The sequence below is a fragment of the Balaenoptera acutorostrata genome, chromosome 14 (genome assembly GCF_949987535.1).
Source record: "Balaenoptera acutorostrata chromosome 14, mBalAcu1.1, whole genome shotgun sequence".
In the NCBI taxonomy this organism is placed as follows: domain Eukaryota; kingdom Metazoa; phylum Chordata; class Mammalia; order Artiodactyla; family Balaenopteridae; genus Balaenoptera; species Balaenoptera acutorostrata.
The window spans coordinates 53,061,111-53,077,006 of NC_080077.1; the positions used below are offsets into that span (position 1 = coordinate 53,061,111).

The following is a 15,896-nucleotide window of genomic DNA, read 5'->3' on the forward strand; positions in this document are numbered from 1 at the left end:
GATAAAAGAAAAAGAAACACCAAACTACAAGAATAGGTATCACCTCTGGCTTATATACTATTGCGTTAAGAAATCAAAGAACCCCAAAGAATAAATAATTTTTAATTTCTAGTTAGAACTTCATGCTAGACATCATATGGGCTCGCTATGGTGCTAAACCAAAGGAAATGAAATGGATTTTTGCAGTTACCATCCAAGAAACATAATATATTCTAGGAGAAGTGAATTAAATGTTTATGGTCCATAAGGGTTTTCAAGTTTTTCTACCAGAAAATTAAGGTGATAAGAGTTAAAGTGCAGAGAGACTTTTGAGGTAAGGCTGTTCGATAATAGGACAAGCCACTGTTCTAAGAGAAGTTGTAAAATTTGCTTCCCCAAAAATCTTCACCCAGAATTTCTCCTGGAGACTTAGAGCAGGAAACTCAAGTAGAATCTCTTAAAGGCCCTTCCAGCTCTAAGATCCTGTGAAATCAAAGAATTTCTACTTATACAAGAAATAAATTGTCTGTTGCAAAGAAGTATCATAATTACAGTGATCACACAGCATAAATTTTACTGAACAGCCACTATCTCAAATATTTTATCATTGTTCCCATAAACCATCAAAATGTGCCAGAATTTCAATACTCTGGCATCCAAAACACATTTTGCAGACTGCCTCTCACCCTTGGAAGTGGCACAAAAATCCTCTCTCATACCATGTGGTCCAATTTGGGTTTGGAAAATAGGTCACTATAATTACAATGATAATGTCTAACACTCTTATAGCACTTTACAGTGTTTCCACATCCTTTAACTCTCTTGTTCCTTTCAATTACCCTGTGAGTTAGGTATTTGATTTCCACAGTAAACTTTTGGTGAACCTCTGTGACATCCTCATTTTACGACAGAAAATTGGAGCATACAGAAGGTAAATGACAGGCATAAGAGATCACCTAGTAAAGTCAGAACAAAAATACAGATCTTCTGATTCTTATACCAGGACTCTTTCTATTATAAATTCTGTACAGTCCAATGTGTCAGCAACTCCAAAGGAGCTACCTCCTTGGACCAACAACAGTATTGCAAAGAAATCATATCACTGATGTCAATGTCACATACAAAGAGCTTTCCAACCAGGACATATCTACCTATGCTAAAACTTTGCTTGTTTTGCGACTTGATCATTGACCTCTACTCTCCTTAATTGTCTTTATTGTTGGAATAGGGGTTCTTAAAATTCATAATCAAAATTTAATCTTCTCATTGGACAATTTTTTGACATCACATCTGACTCTAATGGCTTTGCACTTTTAATACTATACCTCCATACCCCTTCCTCTCCCTTTCCAATTCCCCTCTCTCACCTCCAGGGTTCCTAAAGAAAGAAGAAAAGCCTAACCTTTAATCTGAAAGCATGATCTTTTCCTAGAATTAAAAAAAAAAAGGTCATAGAAAGATAGTGGAAAGACAGGAAACAACTATTTCCCCACTCCTCTGAGTTCTTTCTACACTGGCAAAGTTTATTTTTGTTGGAATTCAATTCCCAGGACATTCATTAGACACTCTCCTTATTCAACTAGAAATACTGTATGCATGTCAAAGTTCACTCTAAATGGTTTTTAATTGAACATTTTACCAGGTAAATAATAATGACTTGACTTCAAGTCATTTTGAAAATCACAGTAATTACAAAGCCTCAAAATACCTCTGAAATGCAAGTACTTCAAGGTCTTCAAAAAGGACTAATGATTTTATTCTGAAAACACCAAAGTTTAAAATACAGAGTAGGTACCACCAATTTCTCTTATCTCAGGCCTTGCATAACTGAATGTCAGATGTGTTTTCAACTTGGTATCCTACCCAAGAAAGCAGAAAGTTTTCAGAGAGCTCCCAATCATTCATTCAGAGGGGAAAGCCACGTCCTCCCTCTTCCCACAAACATAATTCCCATTTCCACTCCAAGTCCTACATCCCTCCACAGTGCTAGTAAAATATGTCATCTATCCCCCAAACACACTATAAGTTGCTTGAGGGCAGAAACCCTTTATTTCATTTTATGTCCCATCTAGCACAATGCCTAGCACTTAGAATCTAATCAATAAATGTGCTAACACATTTGGATACATCCATAAATATTTTTTAAAATATGTAAATACAGAAAAATTATCAAACAAAATTCAGGACAGCTGATCCTAAAAATAAATATGTGAAAGCTTAAAAAATTATAATATCCAGTGTTAATGAGCACTCTCAGACTTTTTTTTTTTTTTTTTTTGATGTGGACCATTTTTAAAGTCTCTATTGAAATTGTTACAATATTGCTTCCGTTTTATGTTTTGGTTTTTTGGCTTCGAGGTATATGGGATCCTAGCTCCCTGACCAGGGATCGAACCCACATCCCTTGCATTGGAAGGCAAAATCTTAACCACTGGACAGCCAGAGAAGTCCCACCCCCAGACTATTGGGAATTCAAGTTAATTCAACTTTTAGAAAAGGTAACTTGACTCTCTGCAATAAAAGCTTAAAAATTTACATACCCTTTGATTCAGCAATTTTATTTCTAGGCATAGTAGGGACTATTCAAAGGAAATAGGTACAAAAATATGAATGTTCAGGAATGTTTATCTCAGTGTTGTTTTCTTAGAAACAAACTATATGCCAAACAATAGGAATTCAGTTAAATAAATTATAGACTAGTCATGAAATTACTGAAATGGAATACTATTCTGCCACTAAATATATGCTGTGGATAAATTTTTACTGCCATGAAAAGCTATTAACAATATGTTAAGTTTTAAATGGAAGGTTAGCACACTATAAGACCATTTTTGTTTTTTGGTTTTTTTAAAAAAAAAAACATTCATCATTCATACATAGAAAAGGACATGAAAAGACATACATCAGAATGTTGACGGTAATTGTGTCTGGGTGGGAAAATTACAGGCTTTGTTTTTCTTTTTGCTTATTTATATTGCTTATTCTACTATTTATGTCATGTCCATGTATTACTTTTATAAAAATCAAAAAATAGTTTTAATTAAAAATTAATTAACACATAGTCTTCTCACAGACAACCATGTCAGTCATATTCACAGTCCTAATGACAGTAAAAAGGATCTGCCAGTTACATTACTTAACTTCAAAACATTCTTACACACATTATCCAAGAAAGCGGAGCATATGAGAAATACTTTCAAAGGAAAAGGAAACCCCCAATCCTGAACAATTTACAAGGTGGGGGGAAAAAATGCTGGTATCACTGCCAGTTAAGGTTATGAATAATAGAATGATGGTTATTTCTGGAAAATATTTTATCTCCCTTTTCACCTCCATGGGTTCTGACTGACTTCTGAGGTAGATTTCTATTAAGCGTCACTGGGTTCACTAATTAAGATTTTTAAAGGGCTGGGGGGATGAAGCTGCAGAAGAGAAGCAGTTTCTTTTGTAGGAAGTAGGAATTAAACTTGATTAGAAATCAATTTCTAGCTCTACCTATCCCCAGGTCTGAAAGTTAAAAGAATTATAATATCCAATGTTAATGAGCACTCTCAGACTACTGGGAATTCAAGTTGATTTGACTGGAAGTCATCTCTCTTAACACAGATCTAATGGATCGGTTTTATTTTAAGTTTCTACCAAGAAGCAGGCGAAGCTTAAATAGTGCAAAAGAACTGTGGGAAGAGCCCTTTACAGACTACAAAGTACTTCCATGCTCATGATCCTACTGGGTCTGATGGTATCCTAAGGATAAGCCACTCCCACAGACATCCCATTTGAGGGTCATCCACATGCATGTTATGTTAAGAGCAGCCAGATTCATACTGTTGGTGCAGACTTTACCCATTGAGCCCTGCTGTTTGTATCTGAACTGCATACAGATTTCTGGCCTGAAATCCTTTGAAGAAGGTCACTGAGCTCCATTTGGGTCATTTTGCAGCATTGTTCTCAGCCACAACACAATGATTAGCACACAGTTCTAAAGGCAGAGGACACATCAAAACACTAAAATCCAGCTCCGACCTGGAGCAGGCCTGAGGAGAAAGTCTTGTTCTCTTATTGACACAGCCTGAATTAGATGGATGTATTATTGTCACATGAAACCAAAATTGTGCGTTTCCACATATAAAAATCTATGTTGTTTTATTGTCTTGTTGTGACACAGAGCAGACAATTATGCCCCCATGTTTTAATCTGTGGCCAGGACATCAAATGTCCTAAAAAGGTCAAACAAATGTGTGAAATTGTGGAGACCAGCCCTGGGGCTAACACTGTAGCAGGCATGGCAGGTGTGCAGCTGTGTGCAGCTGTGTCCTATCACAGCTGCAGCACTGGCCTTAAAATCACCAAGACTTGTTACATTGTTTTCCTGTCCATGCCAAAAGCCACTGGGCTTAAAGCAGGACAGAGTTCCACAGCCCTTTAGTTATATGAGAGATATTAACACCTATCAGTCTACAGATTCTAAAATATACATTCAGCAAATCTCACCCAGCACAGGCTTTCATGTCTGTTTACATGTTTCAATTGGCACCATCAAAAACAAAGTTGTTTTTTTTTTTCATTCTACCCTGGAATATCCCTTCTCTTTTAGGAAAATATTCAATAATCTTATTAGCTTGAGTGCAAGTATGGCTGACTTCCCATTCCGCAAGAGGAAGTTTTAGACTTCAGAGATTTTTAAATGATCCACCTTCTACTACTTCTCATAATTTTTTCAAAAAAATAAAATGTATAAAGACTCAATAGAAAGAACACTTCCTTAGAAGATACAAAAAGTCTGGTCACCCTTGCAAGACACCTCTATTTCCCTGGAACTCTCCTTTTTCAGACAGTCACTTGTATTCACTGATATTTGCCTTTTTTGAGGCCCTGTTTTTGACTTTCATTTAAAAACTCTGTTACCTCTTGGTTTCTATGAGTCTGTCTTTCACACAAGGAGAGTAGGGCTTGGCTTCTCAGAGCAGTGCTTGGCAAGCACAGAGGCAGGAAACGCAGAAGGGAATGAGTCTGTCAGACTCATTTTCTTCTAGTTCAAATGTTTATTTCAGATTCGGGAGGAAGTGGAGTGGTTCCTTTCCATTTCCTCCCCTCTGGAACCTGTGAATTGTGTAAGGCTTAGAGAGTCTCGCTCTACCACACACTATCCTCACCAGTTCACAGATGGAGAAAGAGACTCTTTTCAGAAAACTCCCGGTTTGAACAGAGCAGAATTCATAGCTCTCTGTGCCCTCCCAGGACCTTCTCTTATGGTTTGAGGCTAGAGCCTTGAGCAGGACAACCGCGAGCAACACAGAGGACAGGGCTGGTGGGCTCGGGAATATCCTACACCAGCTTCCAAGGCGCAAGCACCACGCTCCGACTGACAACAGTTCCCAGCCCTGCCACGTGGCACACCTTAGACCACTGCTCAGCCAGGGAGGTCTGACATAATTCGTGAATGCCACAGTGAGATCTGGTCCCAAGCCCACTTTCTAGGTTCCTGAGACTCACTGTTTCTGACATCAGGATGGAGTTTCAGGAGCAAAACTTAAAAGATACCTGTTTTAGTAATGAGCTGATTTCCACCTTAAACACGCTGACTTTTCCAATCCACACTCTGATATCTCTATTTTATTTTATTTTATGGCAAGCTATTTAAATCACTGCACTCACCAGCTCAGCTCTGCAACTTGCTTTATTGTCTGTGCAATTGACACAGGTCATTTTTAATGCCAAATGGAGACCATCAGAAACTAAACTAGAAAATCTTATGGTGAGTTTACTACTAAACTCTAACAGATGTGCCTGACTCTAACTGTAGGCATTAGGACTGAAGCATAATTTTAGGTACAAATTACTTACTAAGAATATTTATAGACAGAGAACTTCAGTAAAGACCCTAAGACATTTAACACAGATTATCCTGTAGTTGAGCAATTGATAAGGAAGCCAAACATTGTAAATGCATTAATTATGGTTTGTTTAGGAAAGTTTCCAGGGCAGAGTGCTTGATCTAATCACAACGGTTTTGTCAAAGAGTTTTAAAAGATGAAAATCTGACTCATTATCTCTACTCATAGTTTACACTTTGTTGAGTTGTATTACTGTTTGGTAGTCACTAACCATGTTCACCAAGATCTATGCACGTAAAATATACACCCTTAAGTGCAACTATATTTACACTTACTCATATATTTACATTTGCACATCCAATATTACATCTAGCTTTTATGTTATGCTCTGGATGAACACCTGAAACGAATTAACACTTCCATATATCAGAATTCCCTCCTAAGAGCCATTTATTATGATACATGTGAGCTAACAATATATTGAAGGCATATTACATTAGATACAATCACAATATTCGCTTTAGAAACCGAAAGTAGTCAAAATATAAATTGAATTGCCATCTGATTTTTTAAAATCCTCTCTACTGGTCACTAACTAAATAGGGCAGACTGACTGTAAGTACAGTAAAGCAACAAGTCTTTTTAATTAAGAAAAACCAGGATGAGTGGGGGGGAGAAGGAAAGATAAAAAAACATTATAAAGGTCATAATGAGACAAACATTTCTACTTGAAGATATTTTCACTAAAGGACAAAGGCAAGCTATGCCAAGTCATGTACTTTTCACACACAAAATTATATTGTATCAAATTTAAATTTGTTACAACTGCTTTGTACATTAAACCAGTGATAACGAAAATGTAACTCAATATCTGATCTAGTGAAACAGCAACCAACATTAGCTCCCAGCCACATGAAGACAATCTCCAATGCCATTACTGGTGTCAGCTAAACCTCTGCCAGTGTGTCTTCTCTGCCCATTTTTAAATAAATTTGTGACTATCTCAATTAGGAAATCTTGAAGGAAGTCTCTATTATGAGGCAATTTTGTTGCTCATTCTCAGCTCCCTGCATTTGCTGTACTTAAAATAGATGCTTATACCAATGTCCTTTCTATTACCCGAAGGGGAAAAAAAATCACATACACACCAGTCCTTTTTCTTTCAGCTCGCAGAGAAGCAACTTGATCCAACCAGTGTTGAAACCTGAGTAGGTCACTGTACACCACGATAAAATTCCCTAATCCCTGAGCCAGCTCTCCCTAAGGGGGGCCTCCTCCTGATTCTCCACTTCCCAGGCTGACTTTTGCATTCGCTCTCTCCTCTTTCCCCCTTTCATTTCCCCTACCTTCAAGCCTTGATATGTGATCCACGGTGGGGCTCAGGTTTCCGTTTTTACAGCTTAGGCCGTGCTAGCTGTATACATTCCTTTCTTTCTGCCGGGCTGTGATTACTTACCAGGGCTTAGTTTACACTGGTCCAGATGAAAGCCGTTCAGATGAAGGCAAACACAGCCAGGCAGCTCCAGCGCCACCGATATGAAGCTGCACAAGGCCACATTGTGTTCTCGGTGACATTTTGTTGCACATATTTTTATGCAGGGCAACCAACTTGTTAGGTTACTCTACACTTTAGGTTTGGGGAGATGGAGGGGTAATAATACCATGGGGTTCAGGGAGGGGTTTTATTGATGTGGTTATTAACATTAAAAGCAGAAAAATATTGATGAGTTCAAAATAACCCTTCCAGCTTTTGACTTTGAGAAATCACTTTTAAAATGAGGACTTTTGGTGCTATTATATTAGAAGAATGCATACTGAACAATTCCACTAGAAATGGGATTTCATGACTCACTGGCATGATATGCATTGACACGACTGAAGATTCTGACCCAGTGTCTCTTACACATTGTTCCAAACTAGGGAGAAAATACTGATCCTTCAGGCAATTGAATTATTTGCTGTGTAAAACTTCCTATTTAATGCTACTCTGTAGCAACTGAAATGATAAGGATTAAAACTTCAAATAGTAGGTGGTGACTTGGAAGAAAAATAACATTTTAAAAAGAGGAAATTCTGTGCACGAAGGTTAATTCCATACTTAGTCCTGCAGCATTGGCTAAAAATTGTGTAATTTTTCCCCTTCACACAATGTTGTTTTTGTTTCTTCCTCACCAGTTCAGACAAACATCTGTTATACTGTAGAAGGACAACTATCTCCCAAACCACGGAGTGCTCCCGCAGCCAAAGTCAACAACGTGAGCCCCAAGCATCGAGCACAGTCAGCCTTTATATCCAGCCGGGATAACATTTCACATGTTTTGATTAAAATTAGCTAATTTGTAATTCTAGAACCTATGAAACTTAAAAGCTGCCATCCATATAGATCACATTAGACAGTGTTTTAAAGGGCCAGTGCACACTGTGATTTCTTAGTGGCTTTACCTCTCTCCTCTTCCTCCACCCCCAATTTAAAATGAAATGGAAAAGTAATCTGGAAATGCAGGACAGGAGGGAAAGGCGAGTGAGGAAGGATGGTTATTGTAAACTGTTTGAATTCCATCCCCATGGGAAGACAACTCCTGCTGGTCTCTTTTTTTAAAAACTGTCTATCAATGGAATCAATGGAGGTTTCCATCACAAGGAATGGCACTGATTTCCAAGGCAAATCTTCCTTAACTCTCCTTGGACTGATGCTGCACCTCATGCTTCCAGGCACTAAATTTGTCACCCAGAAATAAAAACCCTTATTCCAAAATGCAGATTGCTACAGACATTTTCTGGAAGAAAGGAACGCTAAGCATATGCACCTAGGTACAGATATAGGAGGTATTATCCGTGTGCCCCTTTCTAAACATGGGCTTCATTCAAGGCACTCTCTAGAATATGCTTGTTCTAATCAAGACAACGTTAAACCGCAATAAATTTTACTTAGTTGCTTGCCATCTTCATCGTTTACCTTTTAAATACCAACTTAACCAACCTGACCAAGTCAGTGGGCAGTGTTAAGGATTCTATGCAGAAGATGGGGAACACCAAGACGGCTGCAGAATGAAAACTAAAGTCCCCCCTGAAACCTGCTACTTGTATGTAACTCACAGAAAGACAAAAAATACAAATAAAACAATTTTTAAAAAAAATCAAGACAGACTCGTGAAATCAACACAAAACAAAACCCTCACGGGGCAAAAGCTGCAACTTCATGGAAAATAAGTGGGGGGGACGAGGGGGGTCCGGAGCCGAGCGGTGCTCTTGTGCAATCACTCCAACGCGAACAGCTGGAGCGCCAGGCTGCTGCGCTCGCCACCTCTGGAGCACCGCTGGCCTGGCGGGGAGCCCGGCCTCGCCGACAGGACTCCGGGCTGGCCTTTCCGAACAATGGGCAGGCGCTCTGCGAAGGCCGCCCCTCAGACAGCTATCTTTTGCACCAGGGTTTGCCCGGGTCTGCTTAACTGGGAAGTGGAGCATGCAAAGGGGAGCGGGAGGCGGAGGCAGCCGAGTGAGAGGAGCGAGCAGCTGCGGGCGAAGCGAGCCGGCCGTCAAAACGGTACCCAGACCCGCGCCGCTCGGGCCACAACTCGCCCCGGCACTGACAGCCCCTTTACACCGTCGCAGCTGGCTTCTAGGCGGGAAGCGGGATCGAGGAACGGGGAGATGAACTGGGGAGAGGGGTGGAATCCAGCGCTCCCCGGCTGCTCCGGCCCGACGGCTCTTAACTTTGGAGGGATCCGGGGGATGGTTCCCGAGGAAGAGGAAAAAACTACCCCATCGACTAGGAAAGCCTCTTCACCATACCCACCCTCCACTTGGGCTCCCGGTCCCCTCCCTCTGAAACGCGCCTGTTACCAACCTGGGGTTTATAAGGTTAAATAGTATGTGGTTTCCCGGCCGCCCCTCCACCCCCATCAAATCTGAGGCAGGCAAATCTCGGGGATGCAGCCCGAGAGTTGGCCTCGGTTTGCACCTGGAGGAGGAGCTGAGGCGTTCTGGGCATCCTACAGAAACTGACAAGCGCTCCCCTGTACCCTCAGAATCTATACAACGGCCCACAGGGAGCAGGCGGAAGAAAGAGCTCAGGCTCTCTGGCCCCGAAGTCCAAAAATACCTTCATTTCCTCATTGATCTCCCTTTTCACTGGGTGAGCCGGTTTCCTGCTTCTTTTATTTTCCGGAGGTCTCCCTTCTTTCTCCATTTCTGCCATGTTTTTGTGTCTGGTTTCTGTGGAGATGAAATGGCTGCTGCCGCCGCCGGCGGTGGTGGCGGCGGCGGCGGCGGCGGCGGTGGAGGTGGTGCTGATGGTGGCAAGGCTGGCGGAGGTAGCGGTGCTGGCGGGGCTGGGGCTGGGGCTAGGCGGGGGGGGAGGGAAGGCGGGCGCCGGAGAAGCGGGGTCTCTTCTAGCGGCGGAGAACGTCAGTGGCTGTCAGAGGGAAAGGTAGCTCGAGGAGTCTCGGGGATGCCGCCGCCGCCGCCGCTCCTGCTCCCGCTGCCGCCGCCGCCGCCGCCGCCAACGCCGCCGCTGCCGCCGCTGCCCCTGCCGCCGCCGCTGCTTCTGCCGCTCCCGCCGCCGCCGCCGCCGCCGCCAGGCTGCATCCTCGGTGCCCCGTGGAGTCGTCAGCCATCTTCCGTCGCTCTGTCCGTCTGCATGGGCGAGGGGAACGTGGGCCGGGCGCGGAGAGAGCGGCTCTGGGCGTGCGTGCGTGGATGTGTGTGTGCGTGTGTGTGCGCCCAGGAGAGCGCGCCAGCCCAGGCGCCCAGCGCCTCCCGCTAGCCGAGCCGGGGGCGGGCCGCGGGCCGGCGCCGGGAGGAGGGGGCGGACGGGGGAAAGGTGGGGGGGCTAGGACAGCCCCCAGCTCCCGAGCGGGCGTGGCTTCCACCGTCACTGTAGACGCCGATGCTGCGCGGCTCCGGGGGCTGCTCGCGGCCGCTGGCTCATCCGCGGCGGGCACCGGCGGGACGCGGCGCCCCTCACGGCCGCTACCTCGGTACGACGCCCCCCCGGGCCCTCTCCGACTCCGGCCGTCCCCCTTAGCTCCGTGATGAGGGCCCGGGTGGGCTCGGAGTTGGGTTTTGAGCCCCAACTAGAAGCTGCTGAGGAAAAATGAATGTGGCTGAGGGGAGGAGGTTGGGCGGTGGGAGGGCGCGGGGACCCGAGGTCGCGTTGCTAGAGGTCCGCTTTCCTCCTCCCCGAAGAAGGCAGACTGAGCTCGCCCCCTCCGGCTGGCAGCGCCGGGGTCTCGGGAGAAGGAAACCACAGTCCCGACCTCCGCACAGCTGCCAGGACAGTGTCCCCTTCTGGGGGCCACCTCCGGGCTCGTGAGGCTGGAGGCCCCTTGGAGAGACCCCAGCGCCCTGCTCGGCTGGTCCCCAATGCGGCGCGGGCTACGTACGACTGCGCTTGCTAGAAGGCTATTGCCTCTCAATGAACCACTTAGAAGTAGGACATCTCGGCCTTCAGCTCCCTGCTCTTTTTTCTTTCTTTTCCCTCCAGTTCTTTCTCTCTCTCTCTCTCTCTCTCTCTCTCACACACACACACACACACACACACACACACAACGTCTCACTACAAAGTAACAGCCTTACCCTGTGACCCCGCGCGCACTCTTGTCCCGGTGCCCTGAGTTTAACCCCCCAAAGATTGGGTGCTGCTGGGAGCGCAGGGTCCCGCGTGGGGTTCCATTCTCCAGGGAACGGGACCCCTAGCCACCCCGGGCGGGACCCTCCGGGCGGGACCCTCCCTACCCGCTGGGTGACCTCTTTCCCCTAGACTTCCCTGCGCGCGTCTGCTCTCCCCGAGACGTGCTCGCTCCCCCTGTGCTCGCTCGCCTACTTTTTGGGCCTCTCTGTCCACGCCCGGGGCCAAGCTCGGATGGCGTTTCTCCCTCTCTGGGTTGAGGCATTGGCCTGAACGTTTTCATGAGTTTTCGGTGAGACACGCAGCCCTAAACCGCTCGTACACGCGGCGGGGGACACTGACGTTCCGGGCTTCACTTTCCCGCGCCGCGACACTTCGTAATTACCTGACACAATGCGATATGGGGGTGTCCATTGTTCCACTGAGTGTTATAGTGGAGTGTGCATTGTGACAGTCAATGGAATTTTAAGTCAGTGGAACTTAAAATTACACATTTTTTTTAAAGTACTAAAAGAATGAAAAAAAAAAAAGAATGAATTCGGTGTGCGGATATGAATAACCTTTCCATTAAAATCTCAGTTTGGCCTGTCAAACGAGGCTCATCCTCGTTTAATTAGGTATTACACTGCCTAATTTGCATTTTGGCATTGTTTTGTTTCTTAAACGTCAAATTAGAGCTCTTTGGGAGCGTACTCAGGAGGGCTGAGTACCTCCATGTTGGCTATTTTGCCTTTTAGCAACATTTTGTTTTCTAAAAGTCAAATTACAGATGCTTGGGAGGGTACCCAGGAGACCTGAGCACCTCCTCTCGCCTCTTCTCTTCCCTGTCTGGAGAGGAAGCTGCACCCCGCTCCGCGTGGCTAGTGGATCCCAGGCGAGCCAAGAGGCCAGAGGGAGCGGGGCCGAAGTAGGCTCCGCGGCGCCTGCAAAGGGTCCGCGCGAAACGCCCCAAGGAAAGTTAAAAATCCTGGGGCGGTTATCCCGGACGCGAAAAAGTCAAGAGGCGAGGGTCGATGAGGTTGTAGGGAGTGCTCTGCTGTACAGGGGTCCCCTATTCGAGATATTACCGGTAGCCTCTGGGAGTGTACCCAGGTATATACAGGTTGTGAGCCCAAGTTCTCTGACCAGGTCACGCAGCCCGCAGTAGCCCACAGCTGATCTACGACGACCCAGGCAGCAAGGATGCGGGGAGGAGCCCAAACCTGTTTGCACTAACACCTCCCCTTCCCCTTCCTGGAACGTTAACACAACACTTCCGAGTGTGTGAGAGTGGGTGTATTTCTCAGTGAGGAATAAGCATCCTAATGCCATTGCTGGAAGGGAGAGAAGAAGAGGGAATATTTTTGATTTTTCAATCTGAATTTCATCCAAAACATCTGATAAATGATATGTGGGTTGGAGATAGTTTGTCTTCTCTGTTTTGTCCTCTTGGTCTTTAATGAAAAATAGTGAGAAAACTTTTTTTGGACTTTCGAATATTCTAGAAGTGTGGAAACATATGTTGTAAAGTGTACACAGAGAAGCTTTTTGTCTTCTGGAAACATATTTAAGTCCCCTCTGTTTCCTTTGGTGCCAGAACCATTACAATTGATTCACTGTGTTTCAGCTGATATCAAATACCAAGTTATATACCCCAAGTCCTAAGATACAGTTTCACAAGTTAAGAATAAACAGAAAAGGTGAACTGTAGCCCAGAGTTATATTTAAAGGCAGCTATACTTCCTTTAAAGAAAATTACTTGCTCTGCCATTGTTCAGGCATTTAATAAAAATAGTCATATTAATCAGCCACCTGTTCCTTCAAAGGCATATGTCCTCCAGAAAACCGAGCTGAGAATGTTGAATTACAATCCACAATGCACATCTTCAGTGACAGAATGAAAGCTCATAAAGTATGTGTGAGGAGACTTTTAGTCTAGAATAAACTTCAGAGCTGGTGATTGTTGCACATTGGCAATGACAAGGCGTAGGTTTCTTCAAATGTGCTACAGATGAGGACAATTATAACAAGTTGCTGCTTGATGAATACCATGAGTCCAATAATATTCCCTGGATAACTTCATACAGTCTGTAAGAGTATACCCTTATTGGACAGGAACAATCAATCTCATACTTATCTCAGAAGAGCCACTCTTTTGCTTCTTTGTCTTACCCTTATGCTCCCCAATCATCAGCTTGTTCTCTCTCTCTCTCTCTCTCTCTCTTTCTCTCTCTCTCACATACACACACACACAAACGCACCAAAGACAGACAATGGACATAGAAAAAGTCTTTGATTTTCCCTTTGGTGACTAGTCCTACCAGTCACCAAAATAAGCACAGGACTGACCTTTCATACATTCATTCCTCAGTTATATTTTTGTGACTTCTTTTACTCTTCAAGGTTGCTCTTGATGTTCATTCTAGCCTGATTCCTCCAGAAAATACATTGGAGAGTGGATAGGAAGACCCCAGGGTGATCTGCCTTCAACCCTCAACCCCTAGATCTGCTTCTTTGTTATCTCCAAGAACACCTAACTAGAGGCCCAGTCTTCATCCCTGGTAAGGAATTAATAGATACTTGCTGATTGAGCAGTATGACATAATGACAAACTTACTTTTGTATATTGTTTGAAATTAATGCTCATTTTGAACAAGCTCTGTGATCTAACCAAATGTGGTGACTAAAATATGTGGGAAAATTACTATGCTGAACACATTATTAGAACTGTCTCATCTAACATCCACAAAACCCTATGAGGCAGCATCTACTGTGATCCCCATTTCACAGATGAAGAAACTAAGGCTTACACAAGCTAAGTTATTAAGTCACAAGCTAGTAAGTATTGGGATTTGAATCCATAACTTTCTGTTCACCTCTGGATTTGGAGTTCTTGACACTATACTAATCTTCTTTGACAAATTCCTTTCAGCAATCTGTATTTTATATAATCTAAGACCCACATTTTTCTAATTTTAACATCTCTGAGATTGTGGTATATCTTACAAGACTTCTTTCGATTATAAGTGACAACTTTTTTCCCCCTCCTTGGTATATGAAATAATAGCGTATTTTCCAATCAGTGGCATGTTTAGTTATGGTAGTTTATGCTGCAATATTAAATCATCAGAAAATCTAAGAGACTTAAAACAAAAGAGGTTTATACTCCTTGCTCACACAAAGTCTGCTGAAGATCTGTGTGACTCTCCAGAGCAACTGTCTTCCATGTGACGGCTTGGCATTGCACCTCTGTACCAGCATGTACTTCCATAGCCACTACGTAGGAGAAGATGGAGCCCTGGAGGATCTCACACAGCAATTAAATGCTCCAGCCTGGCAGTGACATAGGTCACTTCTGCCTCCAATCCATTGGCTAGAATTAGTCATATGGCTCTGCCCAACTGCTAGGGAAGCTGGGAATTGAATCCACCATGTTCCCCAAAGGACAGGAGAACCGGATATGGATGAGCATTTAACATTTGTACCGCAATGTTATCTTCATTCACTGAAATATGGTCATTAGGATCAGGTCATGTAAATATCATAGATCTATTTTATTCAAAACCAGTGAGCAGCAATTGGCCTGTGATTTGTTTTAGTCCATCTTAAGCATACATTCAAAATTCGTGCTCATGTTTAACTTCAAAGAACAAAATTCAGAATTAATTTCAAAACGAACGTTATGAAACAACATAACTATAATGCAGGGGCTTTAATCAGGAGCCTACAGGTGAGCTTCCAGGGCTTTGGAACCTCCTGAAATGATATACAAAATATTCAGTGCATTTTTTTCTGAGGAATGGGTACATATCTGTCATTCTCAATTGGGATTCATGATTTATTCATTCCTGTATTCAACAAATATGTATTGAGAGCCCACTATATTCCAGGAATGGTGTTCTGAGTGCTTTGGATCCAGCACAAAGATGACAGACAAGTTCCCAAAATCTCACTAAGCTTATAGTGTACAAAAGGGACAATGAATAAGCAAACAAATAATAAAAGAAGGGCTTCCCTGGTGGCACAGTGGTTAAGAATCCACCTGCCAATGCAGGGGACACGGGTTTGAGCCCTGGTCCGGGAAGATCCCACATGCCGCGGAGCAACTAAGCCCATGCACCATAACTACTGAGCCCGCGTGCTACAGCTACTGAAGCCCACGCGCCTAGAGCCCATGCTCCGAGAGCCTGTGCTCCGCAATAAGAGAGAAGCCACTGCAATGAGAAGCCCGCGCACTGCAATGAAGAGTAGCCCCTACTCACCGCAACTAGAGGAAGCCTGTGTCCAACGCAGCCAAAAGAATAAATAAATAAAATTTAAAATAATAACAATAAAAGAAGGCAATTTTAGATCCAGATAGGTGACATAAAAGGACACTGTGATAAAGAGGAACTGGAGTAGGGTGGGTATAGAGGTTGGGGTCTGCTTTAGCTAAAATAGTCAAGATAGACCTTTAGGAGGAGAAATTTGACCTA

The 15,896-nt window shown here is 43.9% G+C and overlaps 1 protein-coding gene across 4 annotated transcripts in view; it reads right to left on the reverse strand.

The window, feature by feature from the left end:
• The window catches only part of SOBP (sine oculis binding protein homolog), a 158,668-nt gene extending 148,061 nt beyond the window's left edge, over positions 1–10,607 (reverse strand). For 2 of the 4 annotated variants that reach the window (XM_057528006.1, XM_057528009.1), the window contains exon 1: positions 9,916–10,606. In XM_057528006.1, the coding sequence (XP_057383989.1) occupies positions 9,916–10,011 (96 nt within the window). In that variant the 5' untranslated portion in view covers positions 10,012–10,606. Of the gene's footprint in view, positions 1–9,915 lie in introns of all 4 variants that reach the window. The other 2 variants (XM_057528007.1, XM_057528008.1) reach the window with 2 other exon arrangements.
• Positions 10,608–15,896: the final 5,289 nt, after the last annotated feature.